The 25,376-nt window shown below is 40.7% G+C and overlaps 2 protein-coding genes across 10 annotated transcripts in view; one reads left to right on the top strand and one right to left on the bottom strand.

Annotated features, from left to right (window-relative positions):
* The window catches only part of LOC120373201 (radial spoke head 10 homolog B2-like), a 60,314-nt gene that overhangs the window by 28,955 nt on the left and 5,983 nt on the right, over window positions 1–25,376 (top strand). For 5 of the 8 annotated variants that reach the window (XM_039491257.1, XM_039491256.1, XM_039491260.1 and 2 more), the window contains 5 exons: window positions 515–652; window positions 4,603–4,792; window positions 9,252–9,430; window positions 16,118–16,192; window positions 19,352–19,389. In XM_039491257.1, the coding sequence (XP_039347191.1) occupies window positions 515–652; window positions 4,603–4,792; window positions 9,252–9,430; window positions 16,118–16,192; window positions 19,352–19,374 (605 nt within the window). In that variant the 3' untranslated portion in view covers window positions 19,375–19,389. Of the gene's footprint in view, window positions 1–514; window positions 653–4,602; window positions 4,793–9,251; window positions 9,481–16,117; window positions 16,193–19,351; window positions 19,536–25,376 lie in introns of those variants that run through there. The other 3 variants (XR_005585446.1, XM_039491258.1, XM_039491259.1) reach the window with 3 other exon arrangements.
* The window catches only part of CCZ1 (CCZ1 homolog, vacuolar protein trafficking and biogenesis associated), a 28,329-nt gene continuing 13,800 nt past the window's right edge, over window positions 10,848–25,376 (bottom strand). Inside the window, exons 9-15 of one of the 2 annotated variants that reach the window (XM_039491264.1) lie at window positions 25,009–25,070; window positions 23,640–23,751; window positions 22,829–22,862; window positions 22,255–22,372; window positions 14,680–14,838; window positions 13,156–13,283; window positions 10,848–11,201 (exon numbers count right to left, since the gene is read on the bottom strand). In XM_039491264.1, the coding sequence (XP_039347198.1) occupies window positions 11,146–11,201; window positions 13,156–13,283; window positions 14,680–14,838; window positions 22,255–22,372; window positions 22,829–22,862; window positions 23,640–23,751; window positions 25,009–25,070 (669 nt within the window). In that variant the 3' untranslated portion in view covers window positions 10,848–11,145. Of the gene's footprint in view, window positions 11,202–13,155; window positions 13,284–14,679; window positions 14,839–20,637; window positions 20,784–22,254; window positions 22,373–22,828; window positions 22,863–23,639; window positions 23,752–25,008; window positions 25,071–25,376 lie in introns of those variants that run through there. The other variant, XM_039491265.1, reaches the window with a different exon arrangement.

Below are 25,376 nucleotides of genomic sequence, written 5' to 3' on the forward strand. Positions count from 1 at the left end.
TGCCAGGCTGTCTTTCTGCACCCTTCCCTCCCCCGAAATATACCAGAACAGACCTTTGATGTTCATCTCCAAATAGAGTCCCCTCACCTCCCTCTGCTGTTTACCTCTTCCTCTTAATTTCTCTCTCAAGTCTCAGCTAGCTCTTCATTAGCATTTAATGTAGATTGTTAATAGACTCCTATTGTACAATAGTCCACCATGGAGATAAATGCCTCCCACTGTCCATCTGGAGAAGTTTGTCTGAAGACATGCTGCCTTTGAGTGATCTGCTTTTAACTACAGATCTAGAGAACATTTTTAGTATATACACAACTCCTCACATATTTTCTATTACATAGATCTTGCAATAGTTATGATGACCGCTGTGACACAGGCTTCCATTAAAGACCTTGCGTTGACAGGCTTTTGGTGAATCCAGGGGATCTCTGTACCCCTTTGTATCCCAGTGCCCTCTGCCAGTTGGCAGCACAGGTTCTTGGGTCACTGTATGTAATTTTATTTTCTTCCTTTGCAGTTCCAAATGTCACATTCTCCTCAAACACAGTGTACCGGCTGTCTCCTGATGACAAAGATGAAATGTTAGTTCAGTCTTTGACAGATTTGGATGCAGAACAAGGCCAAGTGCTCAGCAACCCCATGAAAGAATTTGCAGGTAAAGTAGTTTTGAAGATCTGGTACCAATGAAAAAAAAATGTAATTGAATAGCTCCTAATCCTTTAGGTTGTTGTCACAAGAGGGCAGTAAAAGAACATCCAACACAACAGAGTGAATTTCACTGTTAAAAAAAAAAATGAAATAAGATGTTTAAGATTCTCTTTCCATGTTTGTTTCCACAATTAAAAAATCCTAGTTTTTATTTTAAAGAAGAGTACTCTAAACTTAAAAAAAACATTTCAATTCTTACTGAAGGCACATATTGTTATTTACAGGTGTAGGACTGTTCCATCATCATTGACTAGAGAAAGAAAATCCATATAACAAACCAGAGGACATTTTTGGTGGTTCTCAGGGTACCCAGGACCGAGAGTCACCCCCTGCCTCTAGCAAAAGGGTGTCTTTCTTGTGGTAGCTGGCTGTCAGCTCCCTGACACCACCAGCCCTTCACGCACTCTCCTCTGGGCTAAGTTCACCTTGCAGGTTAAAAATAAGTGCACCCTAATCCTTGAGTCCCTTTTGAATTGTTACCCCTGTATTATCCAGCCCCTGACACTGGCTACCCACAGAAATTACAGATCCTCTGCACCCAAAGGTGCAGTGTTGTTCACCAGTTTTACCTTAAGCCACCCCTCCTGTAAACTACATAGCACTTGTGAGCACATATAATAAAATAGAAGGCGGCTTATTTGAGAGAGAATAAATATTTAACTAGAAACAAGAGTGTGGTGAAAACAAGTGTTTACAATACAAAAGAATCATAAAACGCGAGCCTGGGTCTACATGTATCGATAGTTACTTTTCCTAGCTGATAAAGTAGATTTTCCCCAAAAAGTTCAGTCTTCTGCAGAGGTGGCTGATTTCACAGGAACCAGGACCCAAACATTCATGAAAACAGCCTTGCTCCCCAGGGGTTTCTTCAGTGCTGGATCCAGAGTACTTCTCCCTCTCTGTGTTATACTGAAAACAGCCTTTTGTTTCTGTTCAAGGTCTGGGCCAAGCTCTGTCTGTTGTAATGTTCCTTTATCACCTCCAACAGGTTTTGATTGTTTGGTGATGCTGCTAATGATTTTCCATTGATAATTGTAGGAGGGAGCAAGGGTAGTGAATTGAACCTTTCATTACCTTGCCAGCTGATTAAGGAAGAGTGACAACTCCCTCTTGCTTGAATGCACCATCACCGAGGGCAAGTCTACACTTAAAACACTAAATCAGCTCAGCTTTGCAGCTGTAGTGCTTAAGGGTATGTCTACACTGGAAACTTCAAAGCGCTGTTGCAGGAATGCTCCACGAGGGGAGTAGCTCCAAGTGCTCGGAGCCCATCTACACTAGCACTTTAAAGCGCTCAGACTTGCAGATTTTTCACCCCCTGATCCAGAAAATTAGAGTGCTATAAAATGTAAGTGTAGACAAGCCCTTAGTGAAGACACTCCTACACTGACAGGAGAGGTGGTAGCTATATTGACGGGAGAAGCTCTCCTGTCGACATAGCGCTGTCTACATTGGAGGTTAGGCTGGTATAACTGTGTTGCTCAGGGATGTGGATTATTCACATCCCTGAATGACATAGGGCTTGGCTACACTTGCAAGTTGCAGCGCTGGTAGAGGCTTTCCAGCGCTGCAATTACACCCCGTCCACACCTGCAGGGCACAACCAGCGCTGCAACTCCCTGGCTGCAGCGCTGGCTGTACACCTGGCCAGGTTGGGGTGTAGCGATTGCAGCGCTGGTGATCCAGCGCTGCTCATCAAGTGTGGACACACACCAGCGCTTTTATTGGCCTCCGGGGAATAAGGAGATATCCCAGAATGCTTTTAACTAAAATTACTCCCTTTGTTTTGTTATGCAGCCCGTCTTTGTTTTGTTGTGAACCTCCGGAGGAGCTCCGTTTCTACCGGAGCTGTTTATCAGCTCCTGTTTGCTGTGATCAATCTGTGAACAATCAAATGAGATCCTCCTCCCTGTTGTGAGCAGCTCTGTGGAGCTCCTCGGTTGCCGCTGCTGCTATCTAAAAAACAAACACACAGCTCCTGTTTGCTGTGATCATCTGTACCTGGCTGTAAACAATCAAATAAGAGGCAGGCAGGGAAACAGCGGGGAGTCGTGCAGGCTGTTTGCAATTAAGAGTTAAGACTAAGGGGTCAGAAAAATGTTCTGATTTTTCAAGTCAGGAAGCTAAACACTCAGTGTTGGATCCAAACATCCCCTCTCTCTTTCCCCCCGCTCCCTGTCACACTAGACCCCACTCCACCCCCCTCTTTTGAATGCTGGGATAGCTGCCCATAATGCATCACTCCCAACAGCGCTGGAAATGCTGCAAATGTGGCCACACACCAGCGCTGGTAGCTGTGAGTGTGGCCACACACCAGTGCTGCTCCTACACAGCTGGATGACCAGCGCTGCAAACTACCAGCGCTGCAAACCGTAAGTGTAGCCATACCCATAGTTATACTGCTATAACTAGTGTAGGCCTGGCCTCAGGCACATTACCCCTTTTGTTATTTCATTTCTACAACCAAGTCCATAAGGCATACTTTCAATAGAAATATACTATTCCTTAAATATTACCAGTACATATATTGCACGATTGTCTTGAAAAGTTACGAGCTTTCTGTAGATACCTCACGATATCGTATATAGATGAAAACCCTGCAAGATATGTGTTGGGTGTAATGAGTGTGTCAGATCTGAGGTGAGAGCTGTTTACAAAGAACGGGGGACTTTTTGCCAGGGGGGTCTCTGTATCACAGTATTTACATAATCTGTCAGCCAGAAAAGAATAATTTGTATGTGCGGTTCCTGTTAGTGCACCACATGGCACTTCTCATGAGCTTCTCTTGATCCTTGCATCTCTCATTTGCCTACATTGACTCCCTCTTGCCTGCTTAGGGAATCCTAGCTCTCTTGTTCTTCATAGCTATAAAAGTCTTATACGAATGGGCGGGGGGGGGGGTGTCACAAACACAAGAGTACAAGCAGACAAGGTGTTCAGCAACCATCTCTATTGTTATAAAAAGAATACAACTGTAGAATGTTATTGCATATGTATGTAGGAGCAACTCAAGTTGGACTTGAGAATGGATACCAGAATCCCAAATTGGGATGCCCTTCAAGCATGGTGTATTTTGTGTTGTGCCATAGGAACTAAGGTCCATTAATTTTACTTTTTCTTTAGGTGTTTTTGAATTCTTTGTATGTTTTTATTCATATACATTCTTTTAAGGGAAGGGCACTGCTGTTAGAGGGGCAAGTGTCAGCAGAAGAAAAACTGACCTCACCAAGCCACCAGGATTTTCACCATATCCTGGACTATGCTATCTCCTTCTCACAAAAGAATATGCAGAAAGGGATGGGGATTTGCCTCTTAAAGGAGCAGAGGCTGGGCTCTATAGGATCAGCTGAAGAGAGTTATGTCCATGGTTTTGCAGCACTTCTAACCCACCACACTTTGTCCTACCTGGCATCTTCACACAATCATTTTCCTCCCCACCTCTCCTGCGTAAAACAGCTGTAGATATGGAATTGCTGTAGCAGTAATTTAATACTAAATGAACACATTTATGCTGGAGTTCAAGCAAAAACAATAGGTTCTGACTCTATTCATAGCCTTCCAGCACAGAGGTCAGCAAGTGGCAGCTATGCAGCAAAGGGAATGATGCTACCATATAGCTGCCACAGTCTACCCCATGTGTTGTTTTTGAACATTTCCTCCAACGTGGCTCCCTTCCACACCATGCAGAGGAACAAAGCATATGCCTCTTATGAGCCTGGAGACCTAGATAGTAGCTTAGCAGCTTCACAGGACACACTTTTATTTTGGTTGCCATATCAGAATTCTGGAACATCCTGGATGGGGAGGAGTTGGTTGTATTGATTACAACTTAGAATGAGCCAAATATATTCTTAAGTAGGTTAAACTACAATTAAAACGTAAATGGTTCTGTTACAGATAAACTAGAAAAAGCAAAAAACGAACAGAAGGAAAAACTCAGTCTGTGGCTGAATCAGATGTACATCTTTTTTGTGAACAAGTTCTTTCCTGCCTACAAGCATGCTCAAGTGGTGAAGGAAAATGTAGAAGAAAATAGGAAACGGGATGCTGAATTAGCCATGCAGCTGAAAACTGAAGAGGAAGCAAAGTGAGTCTTAATTAATTTAAAAGCTTCATTTTACACCTAGAGACATCTAGAGTAAGGTCCTACACGAATACCATGTTCTTGAAGATTTAAGATTTGGGAAATTTGTCACTCTGCTCTTTGATAAATCATAGCCACTAGCTACTTTCAAAATACTCTATTGGATGACAGATTTATATAGTGCAACCAGTAGACTACAGTAATCAATTTATTTTCATTTGTCATAGAACGTTACCCAGGTTTTCTCAGAAAGAAATTGAGATGAAAAAGAAAATGTTTACATACAACACACAACTACCCCTGGCGCTTAGGGGAAAGGCCCTGTGTAGGAACTGTGTGATTACTGTCTTCTTTTCTGAAACACATTTGGCAGCTATTTCTGTCTATCAGGAGCTAGTCTCAGTTATCCTAGCGCATTGCAATCTGAATATATCACACCAACCCCTTGTCACCAGGGGTTCACATGGGGTTTAATATTTTTCAAACCCCTCCATAGAACACTCAGCTACTTTTGAAATCAGTCAGTTCCTCAGGGCTTAGGTTTCGTTCATGAATGATCATTTTCCCAATGGCAGTGACTTCAGCTTACAGAAGGAATGAGTTCAGGCCCTAGCAACTGATCCACATTGTATCATATCTTCCAAGGATAAGGGGGTATTGCAGATCCAGCTGACTTTCCTTCAATGGCCATGTCAACATTTCACTTTAACGAACCTTTTGTCCTGCCAGTGTTCGTCCCACATAGATCATAATGAGGCCCTGTTCTATGCTGAAAGGTCATTGGTGTTCTAATTAGAGAAGACTAGGTGCTTGTCTACACACACAAGTTATACCACTTTATACAGGTACAGTCAAGGTGATATAACCCCTATGTGTGGACATAGTTCTTAAGAGTCCATATCTGTACTGGTATATTCTACCTCTACTGGTATCAAGGACCTGTACACAAATATAACTGTCTACACTAGGGCCTACATGACATTGGTATAAAGATCAGACCCCTAGCCAAAATAGTTATTAGGCCCGTTCAAAAACTTTGTGTAGAACAGGTCTAAACAAACTTTACCAAACTCAGAGAACTTGAAGGTAAGGTCCCATGGGAAGAAAATCTAAGACAAAAAGTAGCTCAGGAGAGCTGGCAGTTTCTCAGGGAGACAGTATTAAATGTACGCTATCCTGAGGGGAAGGAGAAAGAGGAAATTTCTAAGAAGTCAATAGGGCTCCCTCAGGAGCTCTTTAATGACCCGAAAATCAAAAAGGAATCCTACAAGTGAAAATGTGGACAGATTGCTAAGGAGTACAAAAGAATAGCACAAGCACATAACAAAATCAGAAAAGCTAAGGCACAAAATGAGTTGCCTCTAGCAAGGGACATAAAAGGCAATAAGAAGAGGTTATTTAAATATATTAGAAGCAAGAGAGTGACAAAGGAAAGCGTAGGTCCTTTGCTTAGTGGGGAAAGAGTGCTAATAACTGATGACATCAAGAAAGCTGAGGTGTTTAATACACCTCTACCCTGATATTATGCTGTCCTTGGGAGCCAAAAAAATCTTACTGTGTTATAGTGGCATAGAATATCAGGGTTGGAAGGGACTGCAGGAGGTCATCTAGTCCAACCCCCTGCTTAAAGCGGACCAATCCCTGACTAAATCCCCAAATGACCCCGTCAACGATTGAGCTCACAACACTGTGTTTAGCAGGCCAATTCTCAAACCACTGATTATGACATTATGAAGTGTGGGCTAGATTAAATTACTATAAATTAGTACACAACTGATTGACAGCAAACCTTTGATAACTACTCTTTCAAACTGGGAGGGTCTTACAGGGAGTCAGTCCTGGGTCCAGCACTAGTCAATATTTTCATTAGTGACTTGGATAATGGAGTGGAGAGTATGCTTATCAAATTTGCAGATGACACTAAACTGGGAATGGTTGCAAGCACTTTGGACAATCAGTCTGAATTCAACAAGCTGAAATTCAATAGAGACAAATGAAAAGTACTTCACTTAGGAAGGAAAAATCAAATGGACAACTACAAAATGAGGAATAATGGGCTAGGCAAAGTACTGCTGAAAAGGATCACAAATTGAATAGCAGTCAATGTGACACAGCTGCAAAAAACACTATTAACAGATGTGTCCAATACAAGAAAAGAAGTAATTGTCCCACTCTGCTTGGCATGGTGAGGCCTCAGCTGGAGTACTGAGTCCAGTTCTGGGCACTACACTTCAGGAACGATGTGGACGAATTGTGCAGAGGAGAACAACAAAAATGATAAAAGGTTTAGAAAACCTGATCTACGAGGAGAGGTTAAAAAAAACTGGGTATGTTTAGTCTTGAAAAAAGAAGACTGAGGGGACCTGATAAATCTTCAAATCTATTAAGGGCTATTATAAAGAGGACTATGATCAATTCTCTGTCTCCACTAAAGGCAGGATAAGAATTAATGTCCAGCAAGGAAAGATTTAGGTTAGATATTAGGAAAGCTTTCTAACTATAAGAGTTGTTAAGCTCTGGAATAGGCTTCCAAGGGATGTTATGGAATCCCCATCATTGGAGGTTTTTAAGAAAAGGTTGGACAAATATCTGTCAGGGATGGTCAAGGTTTATTTCGTCCTGTCTCAGCTCAGGGGGCTGGACGAGGTGACTTCTCAAGGTCCCTTACAGCCCTACGATTCTATAAAGCACTGAGAAAGACCACACAACTTTTTCTTTTTACACCAGTTAAGTGGGAAATGACTATGGGTAAAATTTTCATAAGTGCCTAAAGCTCCTAAGTCATTAAGTCCCATTAACTTTCAATTTGATACCAAAATCTCTTTTGAAAATGGAACTTAGGCACTTACAAAAATTTTACCCAATGTCTTCTGTGCTTTGCATTGCTATGACGTAACTGGTGTGAAACTGAGTGAGCCTCGGCATGACCTAGAGTCTATGCCCACCACTACCTGCCTAATGGACGTCACTATCACAGACATATGCAAAGCAACTACACTTTCCTTTCTTCATACGTTTGCAAAGCATTATTGGTTGAATTCAGGCTCCAAAAGGGATTCCCTTTTGAGGTTCTCTGCACTTGTTTCCAAGGTAGGAAAGACCAAACTCTCTCACCTTCATACAAATTTTTTTTTTAATTTCAGGACATCCCTCGTTTTCAGTTGGTCAAATATTTTTGCGTGGCATTTGCTTCTGTGGTGTGGGCTCATTCTATAGCTTTGTATTCTGTGTCTGATGAGAAGTATTAGTCCTCTCTCCCAAAAAGCCCTCCTTGTCCTTGCTGCAGCTGAGCTCTGAAGGAGTGAGACTCTCTGAAGAAGCACGACTCCTGTCCAGAAGGGAAAATTACTTGCCTGTAATTCTGCTTCCCTGAAAATATCTTGCAGGATTGTCACTCCTCTGCCCACTTCCTCTCAGAACTTGGTGGTTACTGATTGACATTTTTTCCCTTGTACCTTTTTCATTTTCTTTACTGAAGCACTTAAAAAAAAAAAAAGTATGCCTGGGCTACACATGGAGATAACTATTGTGATTTTTTATGGGGATTTAGTTAAACCAGCATAACCAGGTGGACACTTAGTTTAAAACTGTTTATATTGGTTTAGCTTGCAACTGTACATTTAGAGGTGCAAGTTAAAACCACAGAACACTGTCTCCACATAGTTACACTAGTTTAATCAAACAATTTAATTAAACAAATGCAACTTGGAGTGGAGATAGGCCCTTATACTGATCTGGCATTACTTTCTTTTATGGGAGCTTTGCCTTCTGCATAATCAAAAGAATTGACTGGAACATTCAGAGAGTAGTATTTATGCGCTGCACAGATTTGCTATTAGGAAAGCTTACCTCACATCATTCCATTCATCATTCATGTCCATAGTCTTCTATCCTGGGCCATTTGCTCTAGCTGGTTCATGGTCCTCACATTCCATGTGCCGATGGTAATCCTCCTGGTTGTGAGTTAAAGACCCTTCTTTTTCCAGGCTAAAAGTCTCTGTTAACTCTATTGTTGGTGTTTCTGTCTGACTTGGGACAGGCAGATGGCCCCAAAGGACCTCTCTGGTGGAGTTTTACCTCACATGTTGCACTGCTACCACTAGCTTCAGGGGTCAAAAAGCAACTTGAGAGCTAGGGGAGCAGTCTTGTGCTAACGAGATGATATGTTCAGAGAACCAGGATTGCAGGTAAATAATTTTTCCTTTTAAGAATGTGCTTGGATTATGCAATGATACATGAAGCTTAACAATAGTTGATTGCGAAGTAGTAACTACACAGAACACACATTTTAGGAAAGGATTAAAAGGATCACATTTTTCATTAGGCAATTCATTCTGCATGTAATTGCAGTATGGCTCTATTTACTTAAGCAAAACAAAATCATTTTAGCCTATGATAAGTTTGCATGAATTTGTTGCAGTGGTAAGCAAGTGTAAACTTCTGTTTGTTTGTGCGAGCATAGGCGTATTGCCCTAAGGAAAGCCGAAGAGGCCAAAAAACAAGAAGAAGCTGCAGCAGAAAAAGCAGAGACAGATAATACAGTGGTTAAAGAGCCAGAGGATTCAGCTACACAGCTGCCACTTCCTGCAAAGGAAGAAGTAGTGATTCTGCCCCAGCCAGTCATTAGCAAGGTTTCTGCAGGTGTGAAGAAAAAGAAAAAGTAAATTAGGCTGACTGTTGCAATAAAAGTTGTAAGTAAAGTATGTGTTTGTTAACATTTTTAAGGTATGAGATTTACTTTCTAGGTCTGTAAAATCTAAACATTACAATGTAGGTTCTAGGAAATGAATGCCAATAAAATTATTTGTATTTGTTTATATGAGAGGGAAATTTAACTCTCCAGAGTCTTCCCCCACACCTCCATCTACTGATATCTTGAGCCCCCTAGAAAACGTGGAGTGTGATTATATAATTCAGGGGTCGGCAACCTTTCAGAAGTGATGTGCCGAGTCTTCATTTATTCACTCTGATTTAAGGTTTTGCGTGCCAGTCATACATTAACGTTTTAGAAGGTCTCTTTCTATAAGTCTATAATGTATAACTAAACTATTGGTGTATGTAAAGTCAAATAAGGTTTTTAAAGCGTTTAAGAAGCTTCATTTAAAATTAAATTAAAATGCAGAGCCCTGAGACTGGTGGCCAGGACCCAGGCAGCGTGAATGCCACTGAAAATCAGCTTGCGTGCCGCCTTCAGCACATGTGCCATAGGTTGCCTACCCTGATATAACTGTTACATAAAACTTGTGTAAACTTTTGAACATACAAAGCCATTCCGTACATGTACTATATGCCATATTAGGAGACATTTTTCCATTAAAGGTTAAGATCATTAGCGTTTCAGGTTTGTTTGTTGGCTGACTCTTGTAACCATGAGACTGCATAGTCTGAATGGAATTTAAAACTATACAACCTGCATCAGGTTTTTAATTATACAGCCGCTTCCCAGGTTACGCAAACCCAATTTACGGAAATCTGCACTTAAGTTAAAAGTTCGGTAAGGTGGGTTTTTTGGAGTTTTTTTGCATAATTGTTGGAGATACGTTCCTGACTTTGCAAAATTCGACTTATGCAAGGCATTCTGGAACAGAACACTTGTGTAAGTCAGGGAGCGTCTGTATACCTATTTTATGTACACTGGCATGTAAGGAACCCAGGTATTTCACTCATGTAAAGTAAATCTTTGGGCTTAATCCTGCATCATGTGATTTCAATGGGATGACTACTAAGTATGAATAGGAAGATCAGGCCCTTATCCTTTTCACTTCTTTTATTGTTAAAGCAGCAGCCTCTGTCAACTTATACAGGAGAGGAACAGGTTAGTTTACTTATTTAGTATTGAAGAACTGGTGGTGTAGCTTTTACATGCTGATGATTCTGAGACTATTTTAGGTTAACTCAATATCCTTTACTGTGGGTGCCACTTCAGACTCAGATGATAGGGTTAACATCAAGTACTTCCCCCTCCCTTTTACATGCTAATGTGTAGAAAAACAATTTAAATCCCCACACTCCAATCCACTCTTATGCACATGAGCACAGAAAGGGAACAAAAGGGCCCTTAAAATTGTAACAATTATTAATTTTATTCAGTAAAATATTAACATAACAATATTAGAGAAATGGAATGGTACAGTTGAATCAGATTGATTTTAATTGGTTTGCACATAAATATTTTAAAATCTAAAAATCTTATGATCAGAGTTTACAGCTTCAGTAGAAATTTGATTCTTACAAAGCAAGTATTGCTTTACTATTGTCATTATTCCAGTCAATAATATGACTAATAACCTTTCATGTTAAACAAAAATGTTTCTGACATTTGTAGATTCTTTTTCACTAAATCAGCCCTTTGCAGATCAATCCAGGAAGAAAATATTATTGAACTGTGTTGCACAAAGTTTCTTTACTTCTTCTGTTTAAAAAAAAAAAAAAGGAGGGGGAGAGAGAGAGAGTTCAGAAACTGCACATAGTATCACAACTTATTATATAAACACCCTGCTTTTAAAAAGAAGACTTGACAGAACTGTAACTGTATCTAGGGGAAAAAATACATTTGTTAGGGTTTTCTGCTTTTAAAACATGTTCTCACTTTTTTTATATATTTAAAAAAAAAAAAAGTGTGTCCTGGTGCATATCAACTCCTTATTTCTATTTTTAGTAAGAGAAAGGTGGGTCAATTTTGTTCAGCAGGTCCAATCTGAAAATTCACATATCAGTCTTTTCATGTGAAATATGGACTTAGCTTTTATCCTGTTTTCACAGAAAGAAAAACTTTTCTTGTTAAACAAGTCTTGCTTAATGATTAGAACAGGGATTCTCAGACTGTGGGTCGTGATCCGACAGTGGGTTGTGACCCTGTTTTAATGGGGTTGCCTGGGCTGGCGTTAGACATGCTGGGGCCCAGGGCCGAAGCCAAAGCCCAAGGGCTTCAGGACTGAGTGGTGGGGCTCAGGCTTCGGCTTTGCCTTCCCTCCTGGCCCAGGGCGGCGGGGCTAGGGAATGCTCAGGTTTCTGTCCCCCCTTTTGGGGTCACATCTCCCCTTAACCATCTCTTTTCCAAGCTGAAAAGTCCGTCTCATTAATCTCTCCTCATATAAAAGCCGTTCCATATCCCTAATAATTTTTGTTGCCCTTTTTTGAACCCTTTCCAATTCCAATACATCTTTTTTGAGATGGGGCGACCACATCTGCACACAGTATTCAAGATGTGGGTGTACCATGGATTTATATAGAGGCAACATGATATTTTCTGTCCTATTATCTATCCCTTTCTTAATTATTCCCAGCATTCTGTTCACTTTTTTGACTGCTGCTGCACACTGAGTGGATGTTTTCAGAGAATTATGCACAATGACTCCAAGATCTCTTTCTTGAGTGGTAGCGGCTAATTTAGACTCCATCATTTTATATGTATATTTGGGATTATGCTTTCCAAGCTGCATTACTTTGCATTTATTAACATTTCATCTGCCATTTTGTTACACAGGCACCCAGTTTTGAGAGATCCTTTTGTAGCTCTTTGCAGTCTGCCTGGGTTTTAACTATCTTTAATAATTTTGCATCATCTGCAAATTTTGCCACCTCACTGTTTACCCCTTTTTCCATCCAGATCATTTATACACTTTGTGCATTTGACAGCACTTTAGGTACAGCAAGTCTGTCTCCCCCATTTTTGTGCATCTTCTGCACAGAAGCAAGGAGATAGAAAAAAACAATCATAGAGAAGTAGGACTGTAAAACCAGAATAATTAGCAGGAAGGTCAGGGGCAGATGTAGAAACAAACTACTTTTATCTCGTAAAAAAACCTGTCTAGTTTTCAAGTTGATATTGCCCCATAATGTTCTCATTTTTTATCCAAATGAATTGGGCTAAAGGTAATATTGATGCATGTTTCTTCATGTACTTGGTATGTCTTAAATTGCAGTATAAAACTGAAGTAGAAAAGCACTTTGGGAGAAAAACAGTATTTTAATACTAATGATCTTAATGACTAAGGCCCTTTGTGAAAATATATTGCCTTGACTTATAAAAGACAAAATTCAGAAAAGTAGGCATTTTAACCTCCTGGAAATATAATAATGCACTTCATTTATTAAATATTCCCATTAAAATCAAGGAGTAAGATAATGGTCATCGATTCATTGTTAAGAACATCGACTTAAAGTCTGCTGAAAATTTATGATGATTTAGTTTCAAAACATGGAGGAGAGACTTAAAGCCTTAGGCAAGCTGATCTGGTGTAGCACAGAAAAAATCCCACATTAAGTGCATCTTAGAATAAATTGGAGAACTAAAAATCCACTGATAAGCATTTTAGTAACACCAACAGTATTTAACAAATAGCAAAAATTAAAAAAATCCTTACCATTAACTTCAATCAGGTTTGCATTTTTTTGATTCAAAATAACATACAGTTCCCGTTGATCAGACTTTTTCCCAACCACCCAGTAGTCACTCATTGCCTTCACAATGATTTCTTCATCCTCATCAACTCTGAAAGAAATTGGATAAAACAAACCTTAGGAAAATTTGTACCGACATCAAAAATAAGGGACACGAAAAGCAAAATAAATAACTTACATTACAAGCAACAATATTGAAGTAAAGATCTCAAGAAATAACCAGCAAATAGAGCAGTTTTAGTAATTGTTTAATTACCCTAAGGGTTATGAATAAACTAGATGTGAACTGATCTCGCAGATTGCTGTGACATTGCATAATTGACAGAAAATCAAAAATGAGCAGGTGTGCTCAACTCAGGAGACAAATACAGCGAGCCAGTGCCAGCATAACCTGCACAATCGCCATTTGGGAGAATTTAATCACGAGGAAGTAAGCCAACCACTTATTTAGTCTACTAGTCAACCAAACATCAGTGCTTTGAAAGAAGCTGCTTGGTGTCCACAGTTGCCAGCTTTCACGTGGTAGCACCCTGACTAGGCCAAAACAAGCCAATCCCTAAGAACCCTAACACTCTATGTGACTAGATCCTCCTGGCGTGCAGTCTGGGACTGTGGTGGGCCCACTGTGCACCCCTGACTCTCTCCCCCCGGCCCCTGCTTGCCAGGAGCCAATTAAAAAAAAAAAGAAGAAGAAGCAACAAGCTGCAAGTCAAAAACTAGCCAATAAGCAACTCACAAGCCAATTAAGCCAAAAAGAAGCCCAATTTCTGCATTTTTTTCATGGGTTTGGCATGACAAGCTTTGATTCCACCATCATAGGAGAAACTAAGACTTTTTTTTCCAAATAAGTACTTGGATTTAGTGTTTTATTATAAGCATATTTTAAAGAGTTTAGTATGTTAATTAGTAGGCAAATATGGGATAATGTACCCTCAAAATTAGGTTTCATCCTGATCTCTAATAGTCAGAGATTGACTTAAGCCCTGAAACATAAGGTTTAAATCCCTTCCAAAATTGGTTATTAATTATAACAACTGTGGACGTTCTTGATATCCACAGAAGTGTCCAATCCCTTTTTGAAATCTAGCCCAACATCTCAGGGACATGAAAATTCATAAAAGAAAACAGACCAGAAGGGTGGGACAGGACAGACATTTCAATGTATCAAACTGGCTACAGTGATACAGATAAAAGAAAAATCTGTTCTATTACTTATTCCACAATTTTATATATTCAGTAATTGTATGTATATATGGATGGCAGGAGAGAGATCACTTGATCATTACCTGTTAGGTTCACTCCCTCTGGTGCACCTGGCATTGGCCACTATAGGTAGACAGGATACTGGGCTAGATGGACAATTGGTCTGACCCAGTATGGCCGTTCTTATGTTATATACATAAATGAAAAACCAGGATAATTCAGTAGTTGAACACTGCTAAAAGCTGAGGCCTATTTGACAGAAGGAAAAATGTAAGTAAGATTACCTAGTAAAATCACTGTTGATATCACCTAGAATCTTCATGAGGTCAGGGTGAACGGACGTGAGTGATACACTGGGTGTTTTCCTCATGTGAATTGTACTTTTCTCTGCCAAGTTCATATGATTGAAATAGATAAACTTAAACTGAGGTTCCTTCTCAGACCTAGGAAAACAAGTTAAAGAAAATGGTGACTAAGTGGTCTTTGTGAAATGTGTATATGTAAGTCACAGATCACTAATCCATGCACAACATGAAATCCATGATCAGGTACCTTATCATACTGAGACACTGTGCATACATTACTATTAGGCTTGGCAGAATTTGGTTTTTTTTTCGTTCTAATTTTGACCATTTATATAATTTATTTTAAAGATTTTTTTAAACTGTTGCTGGAATTGAGAGAGCATGTGCGAAGGTTTGGGATTAGGGCAGCTTGGCAGGGGGCTCCCTGCACAACTGAGAGGCTCATGCCACCAGGGTGCAAGGTGAGGGGGAGGCTGCAGCCCTGACTTGGGGGAGCTGAGACCTCAGGCCAGGGCTGCGATGAGGATGACAAAACCCTGGCCACAGGGTGCTGCTGAACAGTTCCGGACCAGGGATGGAGCCATTCAGCAGCAGGGTGATCTCCCCCATGGCTAGGGTCTTTGCTTCTTCCTCACAACAGTCCTGACGGGGGTCTCTGCTCTGCCCCACCAGAACTGCACTTTTCCCCACACCTTGTGCCCCCAGGGATCGGGTCTCACCAGCTCTGGCAGCTCAGGGAGGTCCCTGCAGCCCTGCAGACACATGACAGCAGAGCTGCAGAGGGTCCCTTGAGTTGCCACAGTGCTGGTGACAGAGGCAAAGGGGGCAAGGCTGCAATCCTGCCAACTTTTAGTGATCAATATTTTTTAGTTGATTTACCAACATCTATTAATTTAAATTGAATCCTGCCATGCCTAACTACTTTTCAAGACCTGTGGCAGGGTTGACAGACTGTTTTTGGATAGCCATTGAAATGAAAAACATTTAGACCTCCAAAACACTGACACCATAAGAGAGACCTGCATGAATTCCTAGTACAGGAAAGAGAATAAAATTATGTCTGCCTAATGGCATTTCCTGCTCTTACCAGGACCCACCCACCAGTGAGGGACATCAGAAAATCTCCCTTTCTCCTTCACTAGCTCTTTGAGTTCTCCCACTGGGCCCATGATCTCACACCATTGGTGGGTTTGAACCACAGCTGGTTGCTGGATTGGTTAGCTACTCTGGGGAGAGAGCATATAGGTGCTGGCTGCCTGGGAGTGGGGATCCTTGCTGCCTCCCTAAAGAAGAGTCAGCGGTTGGCTTAGTTGGGTGTTGTGTTACTAATTTGTTTCATAAGGGATTTCCCTAGAACTGTTCCAGTTTTTCATTGACTATCATATTTGAGATCAGGAAAACTTCCCCTCTTTCCCAGAATGGCCAAGCCAACGAGAGTTTTTCACCCTCCTTGGTGGATTTGGGCATGAGATGATCTCCCTTTCCCAGTTTGGTAAGTCAAGACTTAAGTTTCAGTCATTGATATTGGTTTTGGTGATGGCTTCAACAATTACAATCAGTGAAGGTTTGCTGCAGCAGTTGGCACTTCAGGTTACATATTCAGTTGTTTGGAACGGTCTCATCTATGCTAGACGTCATATGGCAGTTTACTCACTATCACCTTAGCGGACCAGCAAATGGCTCAAACGTCTGGATATCTTGCTCCCTATTATGTCACCCAACTGCATTAGTGTAAAAAGAAACCATATAAGGTTATCAGGGCACTGCTGCATTAAAATTTTAAGGGAGAGTTAATAAGATGATCTTCCTTTGCTTTAATCCCTCAATGACATAAAAAACCAAGTATTTAATGATTTAATAGGTTGGCACCATTGCAAACATATTTTATTTGACTCACTGCAATTCTGCCAGTTTAGTACAGTCACCACACACCAAAGTAGGTGTGCATGTATCTTTGGTATGATTGAGTCATCCTTAGAACAGCAATACTGTAGGAAACCAACAAATACTCCACATGACAAATAAGCCTTTTGAAGAAAATATTTAGGATTGTGGGAGAAGCTTCTAAGCACCTCAACTCCTCCCCCAGTCAAGTGTGTACTACATAAATCTTGCCTGGGAATTTTCCCCTATTCTTATACAGTGCTACCAAACAAACCATTTGTGTGATACAACTGATTCGTTGTTTCAAACATTCTAAGTGACAACATTATCATCCTAAATACACACCTTCACTTACATTAGCTTGACAGCAGCAGACAAATGGCACTTGCTGTAGGGAATTTAAACTCTTTAAAGTTTATAATCCTTCAATGTAATGTGTCTGTTGGTTTAAACCAGCATGAACTATACACTAACTAGGCTGCTTCCTTAAAACTCTATTGTGTAAATGACCCACAGCTTCTCTCTGCTGGCCAATATACAGTATGTGCTTAGATTAAGGCTGACATCTATGCTATCACAACGATTAGAGTGGTGCTATTGTATAAAATGGCACTTTTCTTTTAACATAAAACACAAAAGGAACTAGAGAAATAACAAACCCACTATGTAAAATCCAGCAATGATTGACCCTGGGCTTTTAAGAGTTAGACAAAAGGACTAAAGATTTCAGTAACAGAGTCCCACACCTCTATAGCCTTGAACTGTTAGTTTCTTGCAAGATGGCACAGTACTCTTGATAAAGTATAAGGCTTGCAGCTGTATTTTGCTATCTACATTTTCTGAGCTACTATGCATGTTGTTATAGATGGGGCTGATAGAGCTGCATGTTACGGTTGCCTGACACTTCCCATTATAACATGCTGTTTTAAGTTGCTTATAACTTTGCCAAACTTTAACCATTTGGGCTGAAATTTTATGTCAGGTGTCTGCCTGAATCTGAATTGCACTGGAAAATTTGGGTTCAGCTGTTTCCAGGAAAGAGGGTATGGAAAAAATGTTCTGCCCATATTAAAATAATTCTGGAAACCTTTTCTTTGAAAAATTATTGAAATTTGGCAGGGAATGGTCTGTGCGTTAGTGATGTACCTTTTACCATCCCCATGAAGATCTGTCCAAATTTGGCCAAGTTATAGGCCTTTGAAAAACTGTGGTTTGCATATGCTCAATAGAGGCTTAGATTCAGGCTTAAATTCCCTGACGAGTCAGTTGAGCACTGGGCATGCTCCAGTCCAGGGCTGAAGGAGCGAAGCTGGACTTGCCATACGATTGCAGCTCTGGGCCATGCTGGGTCTGGGCACATGAACAGAGAGCAAGGAGACTATCCCTCCTGTGCTCTCAGTGACCACCCCTACTGGACTCCAGGAGCATGGAGGAGGAAGCTGTCTGACTCGAATGCAGGGTAGACAAGAGCTGGGCCCGCAGTGGGATGGAGGGAAGATTGGGACAGAAGGCTGGCAGGGCTGGAGGGGAAAGATTGGGACTGGCTGGACAAGACCACAGGAAGCTGAGAGGGGGAGACAAACTGGCTAGGCAAGGGGACTAGAACCTGGAGCCAGTAGGTGGAGGGAAGGAGGTGAGGGGGCAAGGGAGACGTATCTAATGTGGAGTCGGGGTGGGGGGGGGAAGAAATGAGATTGGGACAAGGGGCTGCGGATAGAGAACGGGGCATAGATTGGAGAAGGAGTCTAGGGGGAGAGATTGGGACTTGGAGCCAAGTGTGGATGTGGGAGGTGGCAGCAGCAATAAGAGGTCAGTGAATGGGGACGAGAGAGAAATTGGATGAAGAGAGGGAGCAGGGGAACTGTTATTGGTTGCATAAGGCGATTCAGGACAAGGAGCTGGGGGAGAGAATTGGGAATGACTGGGCAAGGGGACAGACTGAGAGTGGGGGAGACTGGAATGGGAGCCTGGAACAGTAAGACGAAGACTGGTTGGGCAAGGAGACTAGGACTGGGATGAGAAACCTGAGGAAAGGAGACTGGGACTGGCTAAGTGAGAAAAATGGGACTGGGATAAGGAGCCACAGGCAGGCAAAAGACAGGACTGGGACAAGTTGGAGGAGATGGAGTAGAAGAGTTCAAGCTTGAGAAGAGAGTGCGAACCCACTAGACACACTCCATCCAGAGCTTGGAATGGAACCTAAGAGTCCTCAGTCTCACCATTCCTCTGCTGGCAGTAAGTACATGAAACACACTGGCAAAGCTTACTATCTCCTTCTAATGCTGGTCCACATACAAGATGACAACCTACTGTTGCTATCCGTTACTCTGTTAGCTCACATGGTCTGTGTGGTGGATCTAAACATTCCAATCATGCCAATCATCCGGGTAGTTTTCAATAGGATGCTACATGATAGAATTTCTTTTTTCAAAGACCTAGGAAATTTTTTTAAAGACCTAGTAAATGCTAAAAGAACATTAAAGGTTGCAAAGTCAAGCACTAAACAATTAGGAAATGAGGTAGAGGGCCTGTAGAAAAAACAGTATGTGATCATGTAATTAAAGACAGTAGCATAATGCATAAGCACAAGGGGCAGCATTAAGGTTGCATAGGCAACCTTAATTCTGGCATCTCCTAAGTTGCTTGACTTGCCACCTAAATAATCTTTTAACATAGCCTTTTTGTGTCTACACGATATACAATATACTGGGAGAGGTTATATAATGCACTGGCTAATGCTGCTCTTTTCTGCTTGAAACAATGTCAGATATCTGCAGCTGCCACCCCTGAGAGACTGAACTGCATAGGATAACGCCTAATACTACTCAGAGATAACATAATTCTGGAGCTCAAGTGGTAGTGGTCCTTCTAGTATCAATATGGTCCACATCATAATATCTGAGCATTTGAGGCATATAAGGAATTTTCCTCATAACAGCTCTTGGAAGTAGGTATGTATAATGATCTCATTTTACAGATGAGGAACTGAGGTACCAAAGGGGGAGAAAAAAAATGATTTGTCTAAAGTGTCAAGACAGCCTGTGGCAGCCCTGGGAATTGAACTGAGGTCTCCTGAGTCCCAGCCTAGTGCCTTATTCATAAGGCTATGCTTCCTCTCTGTAGAGAGGAACGTCCCAGGTTCTGATCTTGGCACTGGATACTACATTGTCTGCATGTTCATATCCATAGATTTATAATAAATTAAATTACATAGCCAATATATTTAAAAACGCCTCACCTTGTCTACTCAAAAATATAAATGCCACGGCCCTTATTTACCTAAATGAAAAATATCATCCCAGTGTTTTTTGGTTTTTTTTTACGCTATACATCATCACAGTTTGGGAAAAACAAAGTCTCGGAAAGTCAAGAGGAAGGTCACCACAAAGCTTGCTACATTGTCTATAGTTGCTGCCTTTGGGCAACTAATGTGTGTGTCACAAAGTAGGCTGGCCCTTTAAGATGCAGTGTGTGTGTGTGTGGGGGGGGGGGGTGTCCAGTGCACCAGTGACTGATTATCTGCTGCCCAGTTGGGCTTACGGGAAGGCCCCTGGTTGAGCGAAAGGAAGGGAAGGGCTTACAAAGGAAGAGACAGCAGCAGCTGTTCTCCTCTCTACCTCCCTGGGCTGAAAGAAGTCCACTGGTAGCAGCTTTTCCCCTGCTGCTCTCTCCTCCATTATAAGGCTCAGGTGCCTGCCCTTCAGCCCAGCTGGGCAGCAGCTAATCAGCCTCAGGTGCACTGGAAACTGCTCCCACTTAAAGGGACCAGTCACACTGGCAGTGGGATGAAGGTAGGTACTCAGAAAGGCTCCTTTCCGGTTATGGGATTAGCGTTTGGGAAGATGTTCAAGAACAAGCCATCCTCACACAATGTTTCAGTGGCAAACTAAGTTTTCATTGAAGTCAGTCAAAAATGTTCACAAAGTGGAGGAACAAGACAATACATGTACAGCATGTGGCCACTGCAAGAAAATCCTCTCACTCTTTGTCTGTAAATTGCTACAAGTGACCCTAGCATTATGCAGAGCACTGAGGGAGCAGAGGATTATCCTCTACCCTTATCTCTATTTGTATGATCCATTTAGAATTCTAGTCTTGCAAGAAAACACGCCGCCACATCAGAACATCTTCTCGAGCAGTTCCATTTTTTTGCAGGGGGAGCAGAGGAAAATGAGTAAGTATAGGCAGTCGGGATTCCCCTGGAAGCACAGAGATGGCGTTAGCTGCTCTATGACACACTCTATCCCCTTCAGCCAGAGGGATGGCCAGAACATTGCTGCACTCTGGCTGGTGTAATGGTACCATGGTTACTGTAATTTACACCAGGAGTCAAACGTTACCCAGCAGCCTAAGGGATCAGAGGAATACAAAAGTGGCCTAAAAATGCCTCTACCCTGCTCCCAGCTGGGCCCTACACTGAACACAGCTTGGCTGGATACAAGGATAGGAGCCAGGGGCAATACTCTCTCTTAGCAAGCCCATGAATAGGGAGCCTAAAGAAATAAGATTGTAACAGTGATAATGCCTTGACCTTTTAAACAAAAGCTCCTGTTGTCTGCCCAAACAATGATGGGACCCCACTGCTGAAGGAGCCTTTGGGCAAGTATATTTTCCAGGAAAAGGTGCCAATAAACTGCTTATTTTGTATATCTAAGACCTTAAAAGATTAGGTAGCATCTAAACCTCAGCAATTTTATTTTTTTTCAAACTTACTAGGAAATCAAAGTTAAAATGGTCCCCCCTCTTCCTACATTCCACTGGCCCTATTGCCAAGAGTCAGAGACAGGAATTCCTTCAGAGTAATTGGATTTTCTCTGAAGTTACAGAATCTACTTTTATTTAAACTCCTTGATAAAAATGATCTGAACGATTTTTAACTACTTTAGGTCCTGTCCACATTCGCTTCAGAACAATGATAGGTACAACCAGAGACCTGGTTCTGATCCAGTGTGGATAGGACCTTAGAATTAAATACTAGATACTTCCACTAAGGGCAATGGGGAGATGTACACTCAATTTAAAATTTGAGAGACTTGGGAAGGGGGAAAAATAAGTCCTAGTTCTCCTGCTCCCACTCTAGAGGATACATCAATGTCCATTATGCTGCTTATGTTGCACACCCCAACAGAACCCTCATTTCAGACTAAAAATGGACTATTGGGATCAGGTAATTTCTGTCTGCACATGAAAAATGACCATCAAACCCCACAGGAATTGCCTGGCCACTGAGTCTGAATGCCCCTCTGCCTTAGCTATTTGGTGTAGGCAGCATATTCTACAGTTGTTGGACTTTTCCTTTTAACTATTTGCAGGTTTCCTTTAAAACGGTTAATACTTTGATAATTAGCTGGGTAGGAAAAGAGTAGCAATTATAAGATTGTAAGAATAAACATGTGCCAAAAGGCCTTGCCAAAGGCAAAATGAACCTTAACCACACAACGACCTAAATAAAATTGTTACTTGTATAAAAACTAGAGCAGTTCCCCCAGGGCACTTAAATATGTGACAATGGGTTCTCTATAAATGTCTAAAGATACATATACATGTTAATTCAAAGAGAATGCTCTTAAAATATGTACTCATATTGTTACCCTTATTGAAGCAGTCATTAAAATAGACTTTGAGCTACCTGGGGAAGGTTTGCAATAGGAACATAAAGATAGTACAAACCCTGATATCCTTTTGTTGATGTTGTATTGTTCACATATGTCTGATGCTAATACTGTGAGTTGAGGCCCAACAATGCTGTCCAGTTTACGGCAAAAATCCAGTGTAGGTTGCATTGAGGCTATGAAGCAGTTTTAAAAAGATAATGAGTTTTTTTCCTAACAGTACATGAGGTCTATACTATTTTGTGCCAAAAAGGCAAACATGTTCTTTTGTAGCTAACTTTAAACATTTATAAGACTCTTGGACCATATTCTGCTGTCAGTTACACCCAAGAAATCTCATCAACATCCAGGTGGCTTCCATGGAGTAACTGAGGGCAAAATTGTGTCCCTTTTGTACCATCAAGTAAAACACAGTACAAATAATCTAATTGACTAAGAAGTTGGTGAAAGCATCCACACAGAACAAATTAACATACAAGACTATAACGAATGAATACTTTGCAATAGCAAAATCAGGCTAGATTTATGTTTCATAATGTTTTGGTAAGGAGATAGTACAGAAAAACAAAGTTGTCAAAAGAAAAGCATTTAATCTCCATGGTTTATTTCAAATCATACAAATATATACCTACCATCAATCATAAAACAGACAGCTGCACTCATGGCCTGAAACAAACCAAAACAAAAACATTTACAAAATAAATTTTTGTCCCTCAGCTTCACCAGTACATTCACTGTAGAAGTCATTTATTGTATACCAGTTACATTTTGAAAATTCCTTAAGTCACAGTAAAGCTAGAGTGTTAACAGTAAAACCTTTGCTCCCATGAGCCTATATAGGATATCCAATTTTCCGTATTACTTCAGTCCTGGACAAGGTTTTTAAATCAGCTATTCATGGGGGCTTTGAGAAGTAGTGTGCTGCTCTGCAGGAACTCAAATGTAACCCTGCTAGGGCATTGTCTACACACAAAATTTGCACTTTAGCCTACTAAATCTTTAACTAAAATTAGTTTTAAAATCCATTTAGTTAAACCAGTCCTAACCCACATGTAAACCTTTTTATAACACATATATAACCTTTCTAGCTTAGGGGTGGCACTGGCCAGAAGCCAGGGTAAGGAGCTCTGAGAAAATATTACACATGGCTAGCATATTTTGCTTTTTGAGTTCACTGCTGGTAAAGCAACATGGAAGGAATACAGACAGACCTTTGCCAAGTTTGCATCATTTGAATTAAACCAGAACCTCCAAAAGAAACCCAAAGAATTCAGAAAAAGATTATTTGAAGTTTTAAATTTGAACTTTCAGTCAGCTCCCTATCTCACTGTTCTAATCTGATCCTGTCATATGCACTTTCCTGTATGGATTCAGAAATAAAACACAGCAATGTTTTCCTCCTGGGTGGATTCATAATACACTGGAATAGAGAGAGTTTGGTACCTTATAAACAATTAAATGAAGTTCTTCATAAGTGCCATCTGTGTTTACAAATATTTTGGGGAATCTGCATTTTGCTTCTGGATCATTAACATTTAAAGGTCCAGTAAGAAACCTAAAAACCAGAATTAAACAGGACAGATATAATTCATTTTTATATTGGACAGAAAAACAATTTATAAGCACATGAACAATTTTTTTAAACAACTTTTTCAATACATACATCCATTTGAACACAAAGAATTTCTGTCTACACAGTTACTTATATAACTCCCTATTACCATAGTATCTGAACACGTGTCCATGTCAAATTACTAATTTCAAATTAACGGAAAGACTTAGGTCCCAACAAAGCATCTACTCTCTTTAAAATGAAGCATGTGAGTAAGCATCAGGGCCTTAGTCTAGAGTAAACTTTGTCAGAATGCACAGAAAGATGGTTCTTTTAGATCAAGATAAACAGAATGTAGTGATTCAAGACTGAGTTGCAAGTGATCAGTGGCATTTCAACAGCCTTTTCTTGATCAAAGGTGACTATTGCTCAGGGAACCAACTGTATTTACCAACAGGCCCTCGAAAAAAACCTCAACAAAGTTAATATGTTAGCACCAAAATAACTCCGAGCTAGGGAAATAAAGGTAAAAAATATGTAGATGATCAGGGAAACCCAATAAATCTTCCAGTAGCTTTTAAAAGGAACACCTTCTCAGTGATGACTACAGAATTCACTCTGTTTGGAAGCAGAAGAGTGAGATGTACCAATGTATACACGTGAAAAACATCAGAATTTTGCAAGACTAAAGTGAGCTAGAACCCACCCTGATTTTACGCTCACACTAAAGAAGTGGAAAACACTAAACCGGGTTTTTTTTATTAAAGAAAGCACATTTTGTGCTCTGGAAACAGGAGGCCAAGAAGGACCCAACCCTTCATTCAGAATATGGTCACACACTGGCCAAATGCAAAAAGTCTCCCACTGATGCACTTAATATATAGGCCATTGTGATATGCAGTGGTCACTGGACAGACCATTGTTTTGCTCCTGTATGACAGATCTTATTGCTTGGGGAAAAGGAATTGGAGAAATACTAAAATACTTTCTGTACAACATGCTAAGAACAGCAAGAAGGAAAAAAGTATGCACAGGCTCTAAAGCAGGTTTTTCACATCACAGGCCAAAATCTACACTGATTTATCCTCTGTGAAACCCCACTGAAGCCTATGGGATTATCTGGATGTAGAAATTAGTCCCAGGAATTCATTTACACTCCTACCTAAACAAACCATTCAGTTTTCATTCTATGTGCCAAAAGCCTAGCTTTCCTTCTTAAGGGAAGAAACAGTATAGAGTATGACAGATGATAAGAACTACCTTCCGTAGTGTTGTAGATTTCCTGGCATTTCTGCACGTATTGGGGAATCTCTTCCTGCTAACTGAAAACAAACAGGAAATAAACAGCTTGGGACATTTCTTTCCATTTCTCTTTGTTCTGCAGTAGCTAAAGAAACTGTCCACAATCGACAGATCGCAGACTATACCTCTTTTGCTAGGAAATACACCATTAATACAGAATGGGAGGGGCAAAACTATATGGCAACAATATTTAGAAAATTGGGCATTTTGGTTTTACATTTATTAATCTGAAAAAAGTTCCACAAGTTAAGTTTTAACTTTGATATATAGATCTTTTTATGTAATTTTATGGCTCCCATCATCATGGTATCTGAGCAAACTCTAAT

This window comes from Mauremys reevesii, linkage group 10, assembly GCF_016161935.1.
Source record: "Mauremys reevesii isolate NIE-2019 linkage group 10, ASM1616193v1, whole genome shotgun sequence".
NCBI classification, from domain to species: domain Eukaryota; kingdom Metazoa; phylum Chordata; order Testudines; family Geoemydidae; genus Mauremys; species Mauremys reevesii.